At 48.9% G+C, this 15772-nt stretch overlaps 1 protein-coding gene across 1 annotated transcript in view; it reads left to right on the forward strand.

The window, feature by feature from the left end:
- dnah3 (dynein axonemal heavy chain 3) overlaps positions 1 to 15772 on the forward strand; it is a 336640-nt gene that overhangs the window by 288792 nt on the left and 32076 nt on the right. The window contains exon 50 of the mRNA XM_086000753.1: positions 571 to 769. Coding sequence (XP_085856879.1) covers positions 571 to 769 — 199 coding nt within the window. The remainder of the gene's footprint in view (positions 1 to 570; positions 770 to 15772) is intronic.

Raw genomic sequence — 15772 nt, forward strand, 5'->3', positions numbered from 1 at the left:
CGCAGCCACTTAAAGGGACTGTGCACAACAACAAAAATAGAGGGAATATTGTTCCTAGGGTGTTGCTATAATAATTAAAAATGTAATTAAAAGTTGGTATAGAACCTGATTTCTGTTACTCCATAATGCTGCTTGAATTAGTGTTTAGCCTATTATATTCCATAGTATTTTCATGATGTGCCAATTACATCTAAAGATAAATTAATGTGTGCTCCACCAACTTAATCAACCGATTATTAAAATAAAGTGATAAATTATGTTTTAACTAAGTAATCATTGATAATTTTACTTTGTTTACTGACGTTAGTTAAACATTTTGCAGACTTGATTAAAATGATCAGACATTGATCTAATTAACATGTTATTGTGGCTTAGGAAGCAAATTGGGGATTGAAATTATGTTCTAAGAAATAAATTACTGACGAGAAGTACTTGCTAGGGCTCCTGTGTTTGCCATAGTGAAGTTTGTCTTTTTTTGCTGCAACATGATAGATATTTTACACGGCACTAGAAAAGTATTCTTCAGTTGAATATAATGTTTTACTTTATTTCTTTGGAATGTTTTTGCAGGATGAATGTGAGGGAGATCTTGCAGAAGCTATGCCAGCACTCGAGGCTGCTGTATCGGCTCTTGATACCTTGAAGCCTGCTGACATCACAGTTGTAAAGACTATGCAAAATCCACCAGGTCCAATAAAGCTGGTGATGGAAAGTATCTGTGTAATGAAAGGGATAAAACCAGAACGAAAACCAGATCCAACCGGATCAGGTGCGGTGCTTACTTATTCATAACATTACTTTTACCCTCTCATCAGTAACATAACTGTTTTACATTAAAGTAACAATAATTGCAATCAGGGCAACCTGAGGAACTGCCTTCTGGAAGATCTGATTTGAAACCGTTGAACCAGATCATAAAACTGGATAGCTTTTTTAGGACTTCTAGTGACAAGAAAGGTCAATTTTGTACCTGGAATTAGTTTAGTCTGCTTTGCTTGGCAGATGGCTGAATTAAATGCTACAAACTGCAGCCTTTGAACACTAAAATATTTATCATTTGGGTTGTGGAGAATGTGACCCACTTAATCCAAATTACATCTAGATTATCAAAATGAGAGCAGCAACTTTTAGAAAAATTCAGATGAACAATCCCTTCCCAGATATATACAGAGAAAATGCTGAAAATACTCAGCAGATCTGGCAGCATCTCTGGAAAGAGAAACCGAGTTAACATTTCAGGTCTGTGTCCTTTTGAATCCTTGTCGCCTATAAATACCATTTAAGGACATTGGATTTTTTTTCCTTGGCGGTGTTGTGGTGGGGCAGGACTTACTCCCGCTGTCCCAACCCCACCGTAACTCCGACCCATTTTCCAGGTCAGGGTCATTAAGGGTGCAAGGTGGGCCCCCAGTTTGATCACTGCCACCAAGAGGGAGATTGATGCTGCGGGAAAGGGAATACCTTAAAGGGTGCAGAAGTACCTCAAATACATTGGAAACTTTTTTTACTTGCACCTTGGTCTGAAATCTTCGGCGGGTTGGTTTCTGGGGCAATTGTAGAGTGGAGTGGAAGCCATTATTAGGCCCTCTCATTGCATTGAGTCTCTTAAAAGGCTTGCTGCTACCCATAGCCTATAGCCACCTTTCCCCTGGCAGTCTCTGGGGCTGATGGAGACAGTGGCAGCAAGAAGGAAAATTGACCAGGAAGCTAGGCCCTGCCTCCCGGCTGGCACTTAGATGCAGCAGGCAGTGAAGAGGTGGCTGGCAGCTTTCTCAGTGGCAGTAGGAGAAGGAAACTACAGCTCCAGCTGACGATGCAGCAGTAGGCCTCGTTATCCAATTTTGTATTGTGTTCCGCCACTATCCCACCCAACTTGGGGCAGGATTATGGAGGAAAATGCAGCTCCGTATGTGTCTAGGAAAAATAAATAGGTGTTTTAGCTTCCATGTAAACTGATCTCATTTTTGTCTACAGTGGTGATAGCCAAGCTCGGTGATATGTGTAGTTCTATACTTGGCTACTCAGGTATCCTGACCAGTACTCTGGATTAAGTGCTATCTGTATTAGGCGTCCAAATCTAAAACCTAAGGGCTTTGAATGATTTGATTGCAAATTACTGCAGTAGATAATGTTTTTCCTACTTCATGTGTGCTTAAGATTTCATGGGGAAAATAACAGATTATTTTGTTGTATGCTATGCCAGTTTAAGTTTGTAGTATATATATATTGAAATTAAGTAAACATTTAAAATAGAATTTTAAAGAAATTGTTTGTGTACAACTGTCCATTTTGGTAATTCCTAAAAAACTTCAGCTGAGCCACATCATATGCATGCACTGTTGGGACCTGGTGAGAGATACTTGATGTCCTCCATAGAAGTGCTCAGATAGCAGCAGTATTTTGTCCAAGATTGCCAAATTTGAGATTAAATTATACATACTCATGAACTGTATGCGTCTAGAGCACTCCTGTCGTGTTTAGCTCCTAAGATGAAGTTGTGTTTATCCTGGTCTATCGCTTTATATACTGTTGAGAGGTGGTCTGAATAAGCACATCCTGATCTTAGATGTTGAGTGAAGTTTCTGTAGATTTTCCACAGCTTGTAAATTTCCCAACATCTGCCCAGATTATCGATGTTAAAGAAAAACCCAACAGGAAATGACAGATGACAGATCTGATATTCGTTTCATATTTTTAATATTTTTTATGGGAGTTTGTGTCTGGTCTGTAACTTGATTACCTTAAATTGGTTAGTACATGCCTGGAAGCAGCCAGCCTAGATGGAATGCATACATTATCTGGCCCAGGGCTCCCACCATCTATGGCTCATGCCTAAGTAAATAGTGTGACCGAGTTCCTGTTCTTTTCTGTTGCTTTTAATTACATTTGAAGTAAAAATATTTGGCTGTAGACATGCTACAGGAAGTGGAATCTTTCTCTCATTATTGTTTACAAGAGAATGCTGGAGACATTGTGGACTGTGATAAATAAGCCAAGCTGTTTGATCTGACAATAAATTAAGGGATAAAGGATTAACGGGTAGTTGTTTGCTGTTTCTGTCCAGAAAGATGTAATATGGCAAGAATTTCTTCATGACATCTCCCACTCCGATGACAAAATGTTGGCGGAAACCCCAGTTCCATCAAACCTCTGCCAAAGTTACGTTGGGAGAATGGTGAAGCACCGAGGAAATTCCTGGCGATTGTGTTTAAAGCCTTAGAAACACAACTTATTGTTTAGAATTGTGGACTCATCAGGAGGTGCCAAGTGTGTTGTGTCCGGCATTTCAATCAGGGTGCTGGATGCTGATGTTGATTGACAGCTCCCTGCTCAGAGTAAGGTGACCATACGTCCCTATTTTCTGGGGACAGTTCCCAGAAAGGGACTGTGTCACTGGGCAAAGTCCCTGGTTTAGGAAACTCGTTCCCGAATACGCACGCGTTCAAATCAGGAGCCACTTGACACCGAGCTACCCAGCAGTTGGTCAATAAAGTGGGCGGGGCTGTGCAGCCGGGTGGGTTCCAATTGGTGGGAGGGATGTCACTCTCCTGTTTTCAACCAGTAGAAGGGGTGGACTCACTGAGGGACTTTAATTTATGCAGAGATCACGCTCTATGGCCACAGCATGCATGCACCGCCCACCCTAAACCCACCAAATCCCTGGATAGTCCTGTGAAACTCGGATGAAGAGAAATTGGAGCCAAAATGTCCGAGTAATGGGGGCCGCTGGTAACCAGACTAATGGATCGGCGGCTGGAGCCAGATCAGAGAGCGCGCCGTGGCCTCGGATGTTGTGGGTGTCGGGCTGTGAGGAGGGGGAAGAGCTGGTGATTGCGGCTGGCAGATGCTGTGAACAGTGGCCATATTATTCAGGCAGAATGTTCTGGCGCTGCATTTTGCAGATTCAGTTTGCATCAAAATAACAAATTTTTGCCTCGCTGCGCTGCTTAACCTACATTTTCTGTCCTGGCTATTTTGCTGTACTCCCACCCTGTGTGTCCCTGGATTCGGTTGAGAAAATGTGGTCACGCTAGCTCAGAGCCTACATGACCATGAAATAAATACTGGAGCTTTTTGCTAGTTTACCAGTTCTCTTTGCACAGTACTGCCATACAACAAGTCGCCCATTATAGAAACCGCCTCATTTTCATTTCTATTGATGTTAAAAGAAATGAAAATCGGGTAGTTTCTATAACCAGCTGCCAATCCACCAGTTTTATGTCTGGACAATGAGTTGAAAATTCACCCCGCTGTGTGTTACCTTAGGGACCATAATCTAGTGCAATCTGCTGTGTTTGCACTGGTTCCTGTTTCATAATGGCCCGTATTTTCCAATCGGAGGCTTCCTGCGTGCGTAGGCCTGTGATCTGGGAAAAATCTACCATCTTACCTGAGGGCTCCCGAGGTGCGTATACTTCCGCTCCTGGGCCTCTCCAAACTCGAAATGCGCAGGGCCCAGGTATCCCAGAGGCGCAGGTGGTGCGCAAGTGTCTCTGGGATCACGTGGGCCATGGGGAGCCAATAGGAGAAGGGAATCTCCCTTCATACACTTGACAGATAGACCTGTCAAATACATGAATGGAGATCACCCCAAAAACACAGCAAAATAGTAAATAAATTTTAAAAAACCATCACATTTTTAAAATGAGTTGAAATTACAATAAATTAAATATTTTAAACAAAAATTTAATTTTTTGAAAAAAATAATTAGCTTTTTACAGGGCTAAAAATAAACTTACCTTTCTTAAAAGTATTTTTAAATTATAAATGAGTCAAAAAAAAATGTTTTTAAATTTTTTTTTAGCTCTTATGCTGGTAAAAGTAGGCCTTACACCTGATTTCTAAGGGTTTTCTGCGAACGGAGGTTCTCCAGAAAGCGGAACTATCCGCCCGCAGAGGCCCTTCTCTAGGGCAGGCGTCCGATCTGTCAAGAGCATTCTTTACTTCTTAAACCTGATTAGTAGTTGTAGCCTGAGATATAGTGTTATTTTTCCACCACTCAGAGAGTAAAGCAGTTACTGTTTCCAGTGCACACGCTGATTTGCTATCTCACCTGGGGCACACTAACTCTCATTACTTTACATGCAAGCTCAAATTTCAGTTCATAGGAAGTGTTGTCATGTCTATGGAAGTGAGGGTTTTGCATTGGACACAAGAAAAATTGTTTGGAGAATGCCCAAATCATAACAATGACTGGGTTTCTTTCTCTTTAAAATAATTTTAAGCATGACATCTGAAGCTTGCTGTCTGAAGTGCAACAATGCAACACTTAATGGGCCAGAATTTGCAGTGGGTATGACTGCGTACTCAGAGTACGCCATCATACCACCTTTGAAATGGACCGCAAGTTCACGTGCGCTAAATCCCGAACTTGCGATCTGTCAAGTTTCAACTTGACAAATGATCTGCACTGATGTAATTACTGGTGCAGAGTTGGGCAATTATGGCTGAAAATGTTATGACTGACGCAAACAGGCGCAGAACCTGTTTGCACAGCATAAGGGGATACACCTCCTGACAAATCCAAATAATTAAAAAACTTATGAGGCTGGAAATGGAAGCATTTTTGGGTTTTGCCCATGAAAAGTTCAGAGGAAGCGGTTGCTACATTGAGGGTTTTATCCTTTTTGCATCTATGTGAAGCATAAGCTTAAAAAAAAATCAATACTGTAAGTATAGATGTTTACGCACATTAAATCCCGGAAGGCTCTAGTAACGAGGGTTTGTTTTTACAGAGATCATGGCCCAGAAATTAGGTTTGGTGGCTTGCCGCGCGTGCAAGCCCCCGATGTGCATTTACCCGGTGCGCTGACATTTCAATCCTGGCCCGCATTAGGTCCTGCCGCGCTGTGCGTGCGTGACCCAGCGGCATACTTAGTGCGATGAGCCAGCTGGGATCACGTGAGCACTGGGCAACCAATGGGAGGTTGCAAAAGTTCATTCATGAGTTTGATAGTAAGAACTGTCAAACTCATGAAAACTCCTGGCCCCAAAACACTACTTAAACTTGAAAGAAAATTTAAAAAAACATCGCACTACTTAAATGAACTATAAATAACTGTAAAAAACTATTTTAAACAATAATTTTAAATTTTGAAAAAAATTATATAAAAAATCGGGGCAAAAAATACACTTACCTTACTGTAAAGTCTTCAAAAATAATGAACCTGTGGAAACATTTTCTAATTTTACTTAATAGACCACTTACCTGTTAAAAGTAAGTACTTACAGCTGCTTTTTTCATGCGTAAAAACCGGAGTCTTTTCCCCACGGGCAACTCTTCAAAAAAAAAAGGAAGTTCAGCGCGCACGCGCTACCTGAAACCTCGCACGCGTTCCGCCTCTTAACCCCTTGGGTCAGAGGAGAGGAAATGCCGGTTTTCCCCGCATGCGCTGTGCATGCTGAAAACCGGCAATTCCTCCGGGCCCACGCATGAGTACCCCGTCCGTACTCACGCGTTGGGACAGGAATTACTGGCCCCATATATGAATGAGAGACCTTCTGTTTCCTGATTGGAGCACTGGCCCACGTGATCCCAGGTACGCCTCCGCACACGGTGCGCCCCTGGGATCCGTGGGCCACTACGCTGCCCTCTACTAAGCAGCGTCAAAACAGCATATTCGCGAAGGAGGGTCCCCATCAGGTAAGTCCACACTCCATTCGGATGCCAGCGGTGTAATCCGTAGTTATGTTGCCGACTGCAAAATCCAGACCAATATATTAGCAGATTTCCTGTGGCATTGTTCAGTGAGTTAGAGATTAAATTGTTGCTGGGGCAGGGGGGCGGGGGGGAGTGGTTGCGGGGAGAGGGTACACATCTCTAGTGAAATAAGCTGGAAAGAAGTTCCTAGAGACAGTGATGTAAGTGCATTCTTGATTGGTTTCTAGAATAAATAAATCTCGGCATGTGGTGGTACAGCTCTTTATATAGTGAAGGCCAAGAACTAAATTGTTTGATATTTTTTCTTTACCGGCTATCTCTGAGCAGGATTTAGTCTATTTGGTAAAACATTTAGGGGGAAAAATTGAGTCGCACCCCCTTTGGGGCGCTAACTTCGCCGGGGTGCTAACTTTTCCGAACAAATTAGTGCCCCCACAGCCGAAATTCATCGGTAGCGCCCCAAGAGGGAAGCGGGACGCTACTGGAAGCGCCCCGTCTCCCTCTTGGGGCGCTGTGAGGGAATATCGCGGTGCTACGTGCCACAGTACTGCAGGCCTGCCTCCCCTTCTTAAAGGGGAGAGGCCTTGCGCAGCGTGACCCGGGGCCCAGCTGGGCCACCAGGGATTGGACTGCCGGCAAAAGAGCCCGGCACTCAAGAGAAGTGCCAGGCTCACGGAGCTCAGTTGGCACTCTGCGGGGGTGCTGGTCAGGAAGCCGGGGACGGCAATGGGGGCAGGTGCTGGCAGGCGGCCAGCAACAAAAATGGCCACCCGGCACCTCGCCTTTAATTGGCGCCGCCCCGGCTGCAGGTAGGCCCCCCTGACCCCGTCGGACATAGCGTCCGGCAGTAAGTCAGGGGGCACTACCGAAGATTGCAAGCGGGGCGCTGCGCACTGTTACCGCCGCCACTAACCTCCCGCTGAATTTCACGGGAGGTGTTGGTGGTGCCGCGCCCGGGTGCTAGTTGCTTTGCGCCTCATTAGTGCCCTCTGGAGGCACAAAGCAACTGAATTTTTAGGCCTTAAAATTCAGAATTTTATTCAGAGCTTCCCTCTAAGCTTGAATAAAGGTACGATGCTTCCAGAAGTTGCTACCTCATTATAGGAACAATTGTTGTTGGCTGCTCAGTATAAACAATTAAAATAAAGGGAACTGATTTAACCTTTTCGAATATATTATAACATTTCTACTTTGAAATTTGGCATTATTTAAAGATTTTTTTTAAACAAACATGTAACATTCTGTAAGCCAGGCATTGAATATGATATTTATTCATTTTTTTAAGGATAGGTACCTCAGAAAAAAGTGAAACCTGGCACAAACCTACCTGATTCTGTAGCGTTGATCACTGACCAGCTGCATAGTCATGGAAGGAATCCTTTCCTGTTTACGAATGCTGATGGCTGGTTTTCTGGTGCCTTGGTGGCTACATGTGTGCTGTCCATGACTCAGAGAAGCAAATCAGAGAAGCCAGCCACTGGAGAAAGTCTCGGAGCCCTTTCATTCTAGACTGCTGGCATCCATTGGGAAGGCTAGTCAGTCCCTGGCCCTGGCAAAGAGGGTATTGGTGTTTTTCTTGGTGAACTGAGAGCTGCGGGAATTGTCCTTTGTAGCACCCTGGAAAGATCCTGAGATGAAGAAGTTAAGGACTATGGTGACCTTTACTGCCACAGAAAAGCATGGCCATCTGGACCAGCAGGCAGTAAGTCTTGTTGCAGGAGAATGCAGAGCTTTGTGACAATCTTACTGGAAAAGTGCAATATGCTGCTGCTCCTCTTCCTCCTCTTCATGCAACCAAATCAAAGTGGGAAGAATGGCACCCATCATAAGCTGTGTGCTTATTGAGGGTGTGTAAGCAGAATAAATGCAGAAACAAAGCAAGGCAAACACTCCTGTGGAAATCTAAAAAATGCAATAGCAAACAGATATCTATGATTGGAGTGCTTGCAGTTGAGAGCCCGTTTACATACTGCTTCCAAAGAAAGGAATCCAAAAGAAAGAAAGACTTGCATTTATATAGCGCCTTTCACCTCTCAAAGCACTTTACAGCCAATGAAGTACATTTGAAGTGGAGTTGCTGTTGTAATGTGGGCAACGCGGCAGCCAATTTGCGCACAGCAAGGTCCTACAAACAGCAATGTGATAATGACCAGATAATCTGTTTTTGTTATGTTGGTTGTGGGATAAATATTGGCCAGGACACCGGGGAACACTCCCTCAGCACTGCACTGGAGTGTCAGCCTAGCTTTATGTACTCATGTGCTACCAACTGAGCCACAGTTGACACTTAGAAACCAGTCCTGCTTAGGTATATTCAACAGCATCAGTGCAGGACGGGATTTCCATTTTGATGTGTTAAAATCACATTGGTATTCTAATGACATAATAGGATCCCAATTTGCATATATTCATGAGTCACTTGTCTACTTCTGGTGGCTGTCTCGGACGCCTAAAAAAAGTGCACAGTTACTATGGGGGCAGGTAGGAATATTGAAGGAATGGGACACAAACATACACAGCCCCTCTGTGGAGGCTGAGAGAAGCATTCTATCATGTGGCTAGCTTAATTGCTACTGCTGTAACCTGTGAAATTGTGCACACTGCACATGCTGAGACTGCAGTACCTACCTTCAGCTAACTGTGTCACAGGTCTGGGCAAAAATATCAAGTCCAAGCCCAAGCTTATGGATGAGGCTGGGACCTTCAAGTAAAAAAAATTATGATGGCATTGAAAGACACAAACAGCAATTCATTAGATTGTTGTGGCTGCCACGGAACATGAATGGAGGCTGAACCGATCTGAGGAACACATGGCTTTTTATTACATTCTCTTGAGAGATGGCTGCCCCAGCTCTTCTCTCTGCTAAACCCGAAAACAGAAAGAGGGCGACGCCCATGCTTTTGTGTACACACTGAGAGCGACGCCCGCTCCTTTGTCATGCCTTAAAGGCAAGGTGCCCGATTTATTGTCCACGGACGGAAAAGTGGATTGCGCCCGTTTAGGTGGCGATCCGCCACACAGCTCCCCCCAGAATCCGCTTAGGAGGTGTGGACGAGACGGTGCGGCGGTCTGATGGGCCGGCCGGAGCGGCTCTTGTAGGACGCCAGTGGACATGGAACGGCCGGGAGTGGAGCAGCCGGGTGTACTGGCTTGAGGGCAAGTCGGCCGCGTGGTGGTGGACGAGCTACTGGGACCTGCTCACCGGGCTCCGAGTGTGCTGGCTTGAGTCGGTCAACCGACACTTTTTCAGTCCTGTCGCCCACTTGTAGGGCGAAAAATTTGTCCCCAGCCTGTAGCACTTTGTAGGGCCCGTCGTACGGGGGTTGAAGGGGTCCGTGGTGGGCGTCGTGCCGGACGAAAACGAACCGTGCCTGGTGCAGGCTTAGCGGGACGTGTGAGGTGGATTCGCCATGCCGGGCAATGGGCACCGGGGCGAACTGTAGCGCCGGTGAGGCGAAGTCGTGGCGTTGCTGGTCGGCTGACCAGGGTGTCGTGGCGGTGGGCAGGAACTCGCCGGGTACGCGCAGCGGCTGGCCGTACACGAGCTCTGCTGCTGATGCGTGGAGGTCTTCCTTAACCGCGGAGCGCAGGCCGAGGAGGACCCATGGGAGTCGGTCGGTCCAGGCGCCGTCCTGGAGGCTGGCTCGAAGAGATGCCTTCAAGGATCTGTGGAACCGCTCACACAGTCCGTTGGCTTGGGGGTGGTACGCTGTGGTGCGGTGAATGGTCACCCCGAGATTGCGTGCGATGGCAGTCCAGAGTTCAGAGGTAAATTGCGGACCTCTGTCCGACGTCATGTCGGAGGGTATGCCGAACCGTGCGACCCAGGTGCTGACGAAGGCTCTGGCGATGTCGGCGGTGGTGGTAGAGGTCAGTGGAATTGCCTCGGGCCAGCGCGTGGTGCGGTCGACGATCGTCAGCAAGTGCGTGTGGCCTTGCAACGGCGGCAGGGGCCCGACGATGTCCACGTGGATGTGGTCGAATCTACGTGAAGGGACGGTGAACTCCTCGAGGGGTGCTTTCGTGTGTTGCTGCACCTTGGCCCGTTGGCAGGCTAGGCAGGAGTTGGCCCAAGTACGCACATCCTTGCGAAGGCCGCGCCAGACAAAGCGGTTGGCTACCAATTTGATGGATGCACGGGCGCCGGGGTGGGAGAGGTTGTGGAGAATCTCGAATACCTGGCGGTGCCAGGATGCTGGGACGACGGGCCGAGGTTGAGATAGGGATATGTCGCACTTGACCGTGACTGCGGTCGGGCCGCAGGCGACGTCGGCCAGGCGTAGCCCTGGTAGGTTGGTAGGTGCGGAGAGCAGATCAGGGTCCGTGAGCTGGTCTGCTGCGAGTTGAGCGTAGTCGACTGCCAGGTGTGCGGCGTGGATGGCGGGGCGGGAGAGGCAGTCGGCTACCACGTTGTCTCGGCCGGAGACGTGTTGGATGTCCGTGGTGAACTCGGACACTGCCGCGAGCTGGCGCTGCTGCCTGGCGGACCAGGGGTCGGTTGTCTTTGCCATTGCGAATGTCAGGGGTTTGTGGTCGACAAACGCAGTGAAGGGGTGGCCCTCCAGCAAAAACCAAAAATGGCGGACCGCCAGGTACAGCGCGAGGAGCTCGCGGTCGAAGGTGCTGTACTTGACCTCCGGGGGGCGTAGTTGGCGGCTGAAGAAGGCAAGTGGTTGCCAGGCGCCGTCGGCCCACTGCTTGTACACGGCGCCGACCGCGTGGTCGGAGGCGTCCCTGGTGAGCGCTACTCTGGCATTGGGCCGTGGGTGCGCGAGCAGGGTGGTGTCAGCGAGCGCGGTCTTGGTGGAGTTGAAGGCGGCTGATACGTCTGCCGTCCATTCGACCGCCATCTTGCCGCTCCTGCCCCGGAGGGCTTCATACAGGGGCCTCATGAGGGACGCCGCTTTGGGGATGAAGCGGTTGTAGAAATTCACCATCCCGAGGAACTCCAGGAGTCCTTTGATGGTGGTGGGGCGGGGAAATTGCTGGACGGCCTGCACCTTGGTGGGTAGGGGAATGGCCCCAGCATGGGTGATGTGGTGGCCGAGGAAGTTGATCTTGTCCAGGCCAAACTGGCACTTGGCTGGGCTGAGGATGAGCCCGTGGTCGCTGAGGCGCCCGAACAGGATGCGAAGGTGTTCGAGGTGTTCCTGCTTGGAGGAACTGGCTACCAGGATGTCATCCAGGTAGACGAACAGGAACTTCAGGTCCCGAAGGACCGAGTCCATGAGCCGTTGGAATGCCTGGGCCGCGTTTTTGAGGTCGAAGGGCATCCGCAGGAACTCGAAAAGCCCGAAGGGGGTGATTACGGCCGTCTTGGGGACGTCCGCGGGGTGGACGGGGACTTGGTGGTAGCCGCGCACCAGGTCGACTTTGGAAAAGACTGAGCGGCCGGCCAGTCTAGCCGAGAAGTCCTGAATGTGCGGCACGGGGTACCGATCAGGGGTGGTGGCGTCGTTGAGGCGGCGGTAATCCCCGCAGGGGCGCCAACCCCCGCCTGGTTTGGGGGCGATGTGGAGTGGGGAGGCCCAGGGACTGTTGGAGCGGCGGATGATGCCGAGCTGTTCCATAGTGGCAAACTCGGTCTGCGCGATCTCCAGTTTGGCCGGGTCCAGCCTGTGGGTGTGAGCGTACACTGGGGGGCCTGTGGTGGGGATGAAGTGTTCCACCCCGTGTTTGGCGACCTCCGCGGAGAAGGTCGGGTTGGTGAGGGCCGGGAATTCGGCCAGGAGTGCCGAGTAGTCATCCATGGCCCGGGCGTGGCAGTGTGACGCCATGTCGGCGGGTTGACGGGGGGCCATGGCGCCCAGGATGGGGGACATGGTGTTCATGTCCACGAGGCGGTGTTGAGGGATGTCTACCAGTAGGCCGTGGGCGCACAGGAAATCTGCGCCGATGAGAGGGGAGAGTACCTTGGCAGTGATGAACTCCCATCGGTAGCGGCGACCAGCGAGGTCGAGGGTGACTGTGCGGGTGCCGTACGTCCGGATGTCCGAGCCGTTAGTGGCAGCCAGCACCTGTCCTCGTTCGCCCTTTTGGATGTCGAGGGCGGAGGCCGGGATGATGCTGTGCTGAGCTTCAGTGTCGCACAGGAACCGGCGGCCGGTTTTGTCATCCGTGACGTACAGCAGGGAGCCCGCGTGGCCCACGGCCATCGCGGGGGCTGGTACGGGGGCGGACTTGAAGGAGCAGGGAGGTGTGCACCGTTGTGCCCTGGCGCCGAACCGTGCGTGGTAGTAACAGTCGCCCGGGTTTGTGGGGCGCGAAGGCCCCGTGGCTGGGCCTTGTGGCCGCGTGGTGGCCGGTGAGGGGCGCGCCCAGGCTGTGGCTGCCAGGTCCGGAGCGACGTCGCGGCTGGAGTGAGCGGACAGCAGCTTGTCGGCCTCGTCGGCCAGGGCTTCTAGGTCCGTGAGGCCGGACGCCACGATCGCTGAGTGGATGCTGGGAGGTAGCTGGCGGATGAACAGCGTGCGGAAGAGGGACCCGGGTGGGCTCTCGTCGGTGAGTGAGAGCATGTGGGAGAGGAGGTCTGACGGTGAGGCGTCACCGAGGCCTGGAAGGTCGAGGAGGCGGCAGTTTCGCTGGTATGTCGAGGTCGTAAATTTTTTAAGGAGTGTGGCCTTAAGATGTGCATACTTGCCCTCCTCTGGTGAGTTCTGCAGCGCTATCCAGACCTTCGTGACTGTGGAGCTACCGAGTGATGCGACGAGGTAGTCATACTTCGTCCCATCTGTGGTGATGTGTCGCAGCCGGAATCGGGACTCAGCTTGGAGGAACCAGGCTTCGGGCTGGTTTTCCCAAAACTCCGGCAGTTTCACGGAAACTGCGTTCGTGTCCGCCATTGCAGTGCTCGGAATACGTTCTGAGCGTCGGGGTCACCAATGTTGTGGATGCCGCGGAACACGAATGGAGGCCGAACCGATCTGAGGAACACATGGCTTTTTATTACATTCTCTTGAGAGATGGCTGCCCCAGCTCTTCTCTCTGCTAAACCCGAAAACAGAAAGAGGGCGACGCCCGCGCTTTTGTGTACACACTGAGGGCGATGCCCGCTCCTTTGTCATGCCTTAAAGGCAGCATGCTTCTTAAAGGCAAGGTGCCCGATTTATTGTCCACGGACGGAAAAGTGGATTGCGCCCGTTTAGGTGGCGATCCGCCACAAGATCAATGTAATTATGCTATTGTGAAATATGTAATTTTTGGAATTCTTTATTTTGTTTAAACTCTTTTTAGACATGAGAAATTTCAGTTACTGAAAAAAATGGTGGACGAAAATTAGTAGAGAAAAGACAATACAGCATCACCTAGAGGCTAGAGCCTGTAATTGCATAGTGACACGTACCAGTTGACTTGGGACTTTATTATTTCATTTTACATGTAGACAATAATTTACAGTGGCTAAAGTTGACACAAAAGTGTATCAAAACAAAGTGCATGCAGGTATCATATTTTAATGTATTATATATAGACATAATGAATCTCCCATGGCATTGGTGACCTGGAGGATATTTTGGGTCAGGTTTTAATGAGATGTACAGTACAAATGGAATATAATGTATTATAACATAGTGGAGCGGATGTGGCACTGGCAATGAAATCGAATGGATTAAATTTTATGTGTAGGTTGTTGGTGGTAGATGGCAGTAGTGAGGATCTAGGAGAAGGTAAATAAGAAGGCAGTGACTGCTGCCAACAAAGTTGAAGTAGTTGCACATGCGCAGTCTAAGTGTTTTTTTTGGTTGTTCGCTTTGCAAATCACGGGCTCTGGGGAAAAAAAGCTGAGAATGGAGCAGGTCTTTGGGATGTAGGAAATAAAGCCGGGAATGGAGTGGGCTCTGTGGGGGGGAGAAACTGGGAATGGAGTGGGCTCTGTGGTGGGGGCGGGGGGGGGGAAGCAGAAACATCATTGATATCAGCTTCCAGATTAATGCACAGAATGCTTCTGCGCTACTTCCGGTTGTTGGCAGCAGTCACTCTGAAATAGGAAAGTCTGACAGTGAGAAGAATGAAAGAAAAAATTGATCAGAGGAGTGAGGTAGGGAAGAAGGAAATAAATGAACGGCTGAGGTGTAAAATAACATGGAAAGGAACAGAAGTGGATGAAAATAAGTAAATGTAGAGGATTGGACACAGGTAGAAATAAACGTTTCAACTGTGCAAAGGAATAAAATTGATTGGAGGAACAGTTTGAGTTGTAAATTACAGAAAAATGAAATTGGTCAGTGATGCCGGAAGGAGCAAAGCAGGAAAGGGGAGGTTAGGAGTGGCATAGTATAGAGATATACACTGAACACTTCTCACCCATCTTCCAATATTTTGAGTGCTGAATATTCTTTTGTTACTATCTTCTTATAAAGTAGGACAACAAAACTGGTGGCATTGATATGATATTTATTTGGGAACAACGTAATGCTTCAAGCTAAGTGGTCAACTCTCTTGACTATAAAATACTGACAAGGACTAGTAGATGTTTGGTAGGCTTTGTTTGGTTTTGATTTGGAATGAGGTGAAAGAAGTGTAGTGTATGTACCTTTAAGAGAGAACTACTTTTACAGCTCCTGTATACTGTAGTACCGGCAGTGACCACACCTGTATATAAGCCTTGAGCATGCCTCTGTACCCCCAGTCTTGAGACTACCCTACTCCAGTAAATACCTGTTGATTGTTAAGTTACAGCATCCGTGTGGTTATTAAAAAAAAATCATACTCTCGGAATCACGGATCTAACAGTGGCGACGAGTGTCGATTCGAATCTACCTGCAACTCTGCATTTCCCTTCGAGGATTCGCTCCGGGAGGGCGGTGGAAGAAAGTCGAGGCCAGAAACACGGGCGTCGACCACGAGCAACCGCCCAGTCGTCCGGCAGAGAGTGAACATCGCAGGGGAGGCTGTGGAGAGCCGGGCTTGGTTCCCCAGCCACGACGATCAGCAACAGACTGACGACAGGTACCAGGTACAGCGCCTTCCCGGACAGCGGTGGCTGGAGCCGACCGACGGCAGAGAAAAAGCCGAGCAGCGTCGACGGGGTAAGATAGAGGGTGAAGCACACAGGGCGCAGCCGGGGGTTGAAAACCGAGCGGTGTCGAGGAAAAACAAAACGGGGAGAGAGG

Source organism: Somniosus microcephalus, chromosome 11 (genome assembly GCF_052327205.1).
Source record: "Somniosus microcephalus isolate GS21.2 chromosome 11, FLI_Smic_1.0, whole genome shotgun sequence".
NCBI classification, from domain to species: Eukaryota; Metazoa; Chordata; class Chondrichthyes; order Squaliformes; family Somniosidae; genus Somniosus; species Somniosus microcephalus.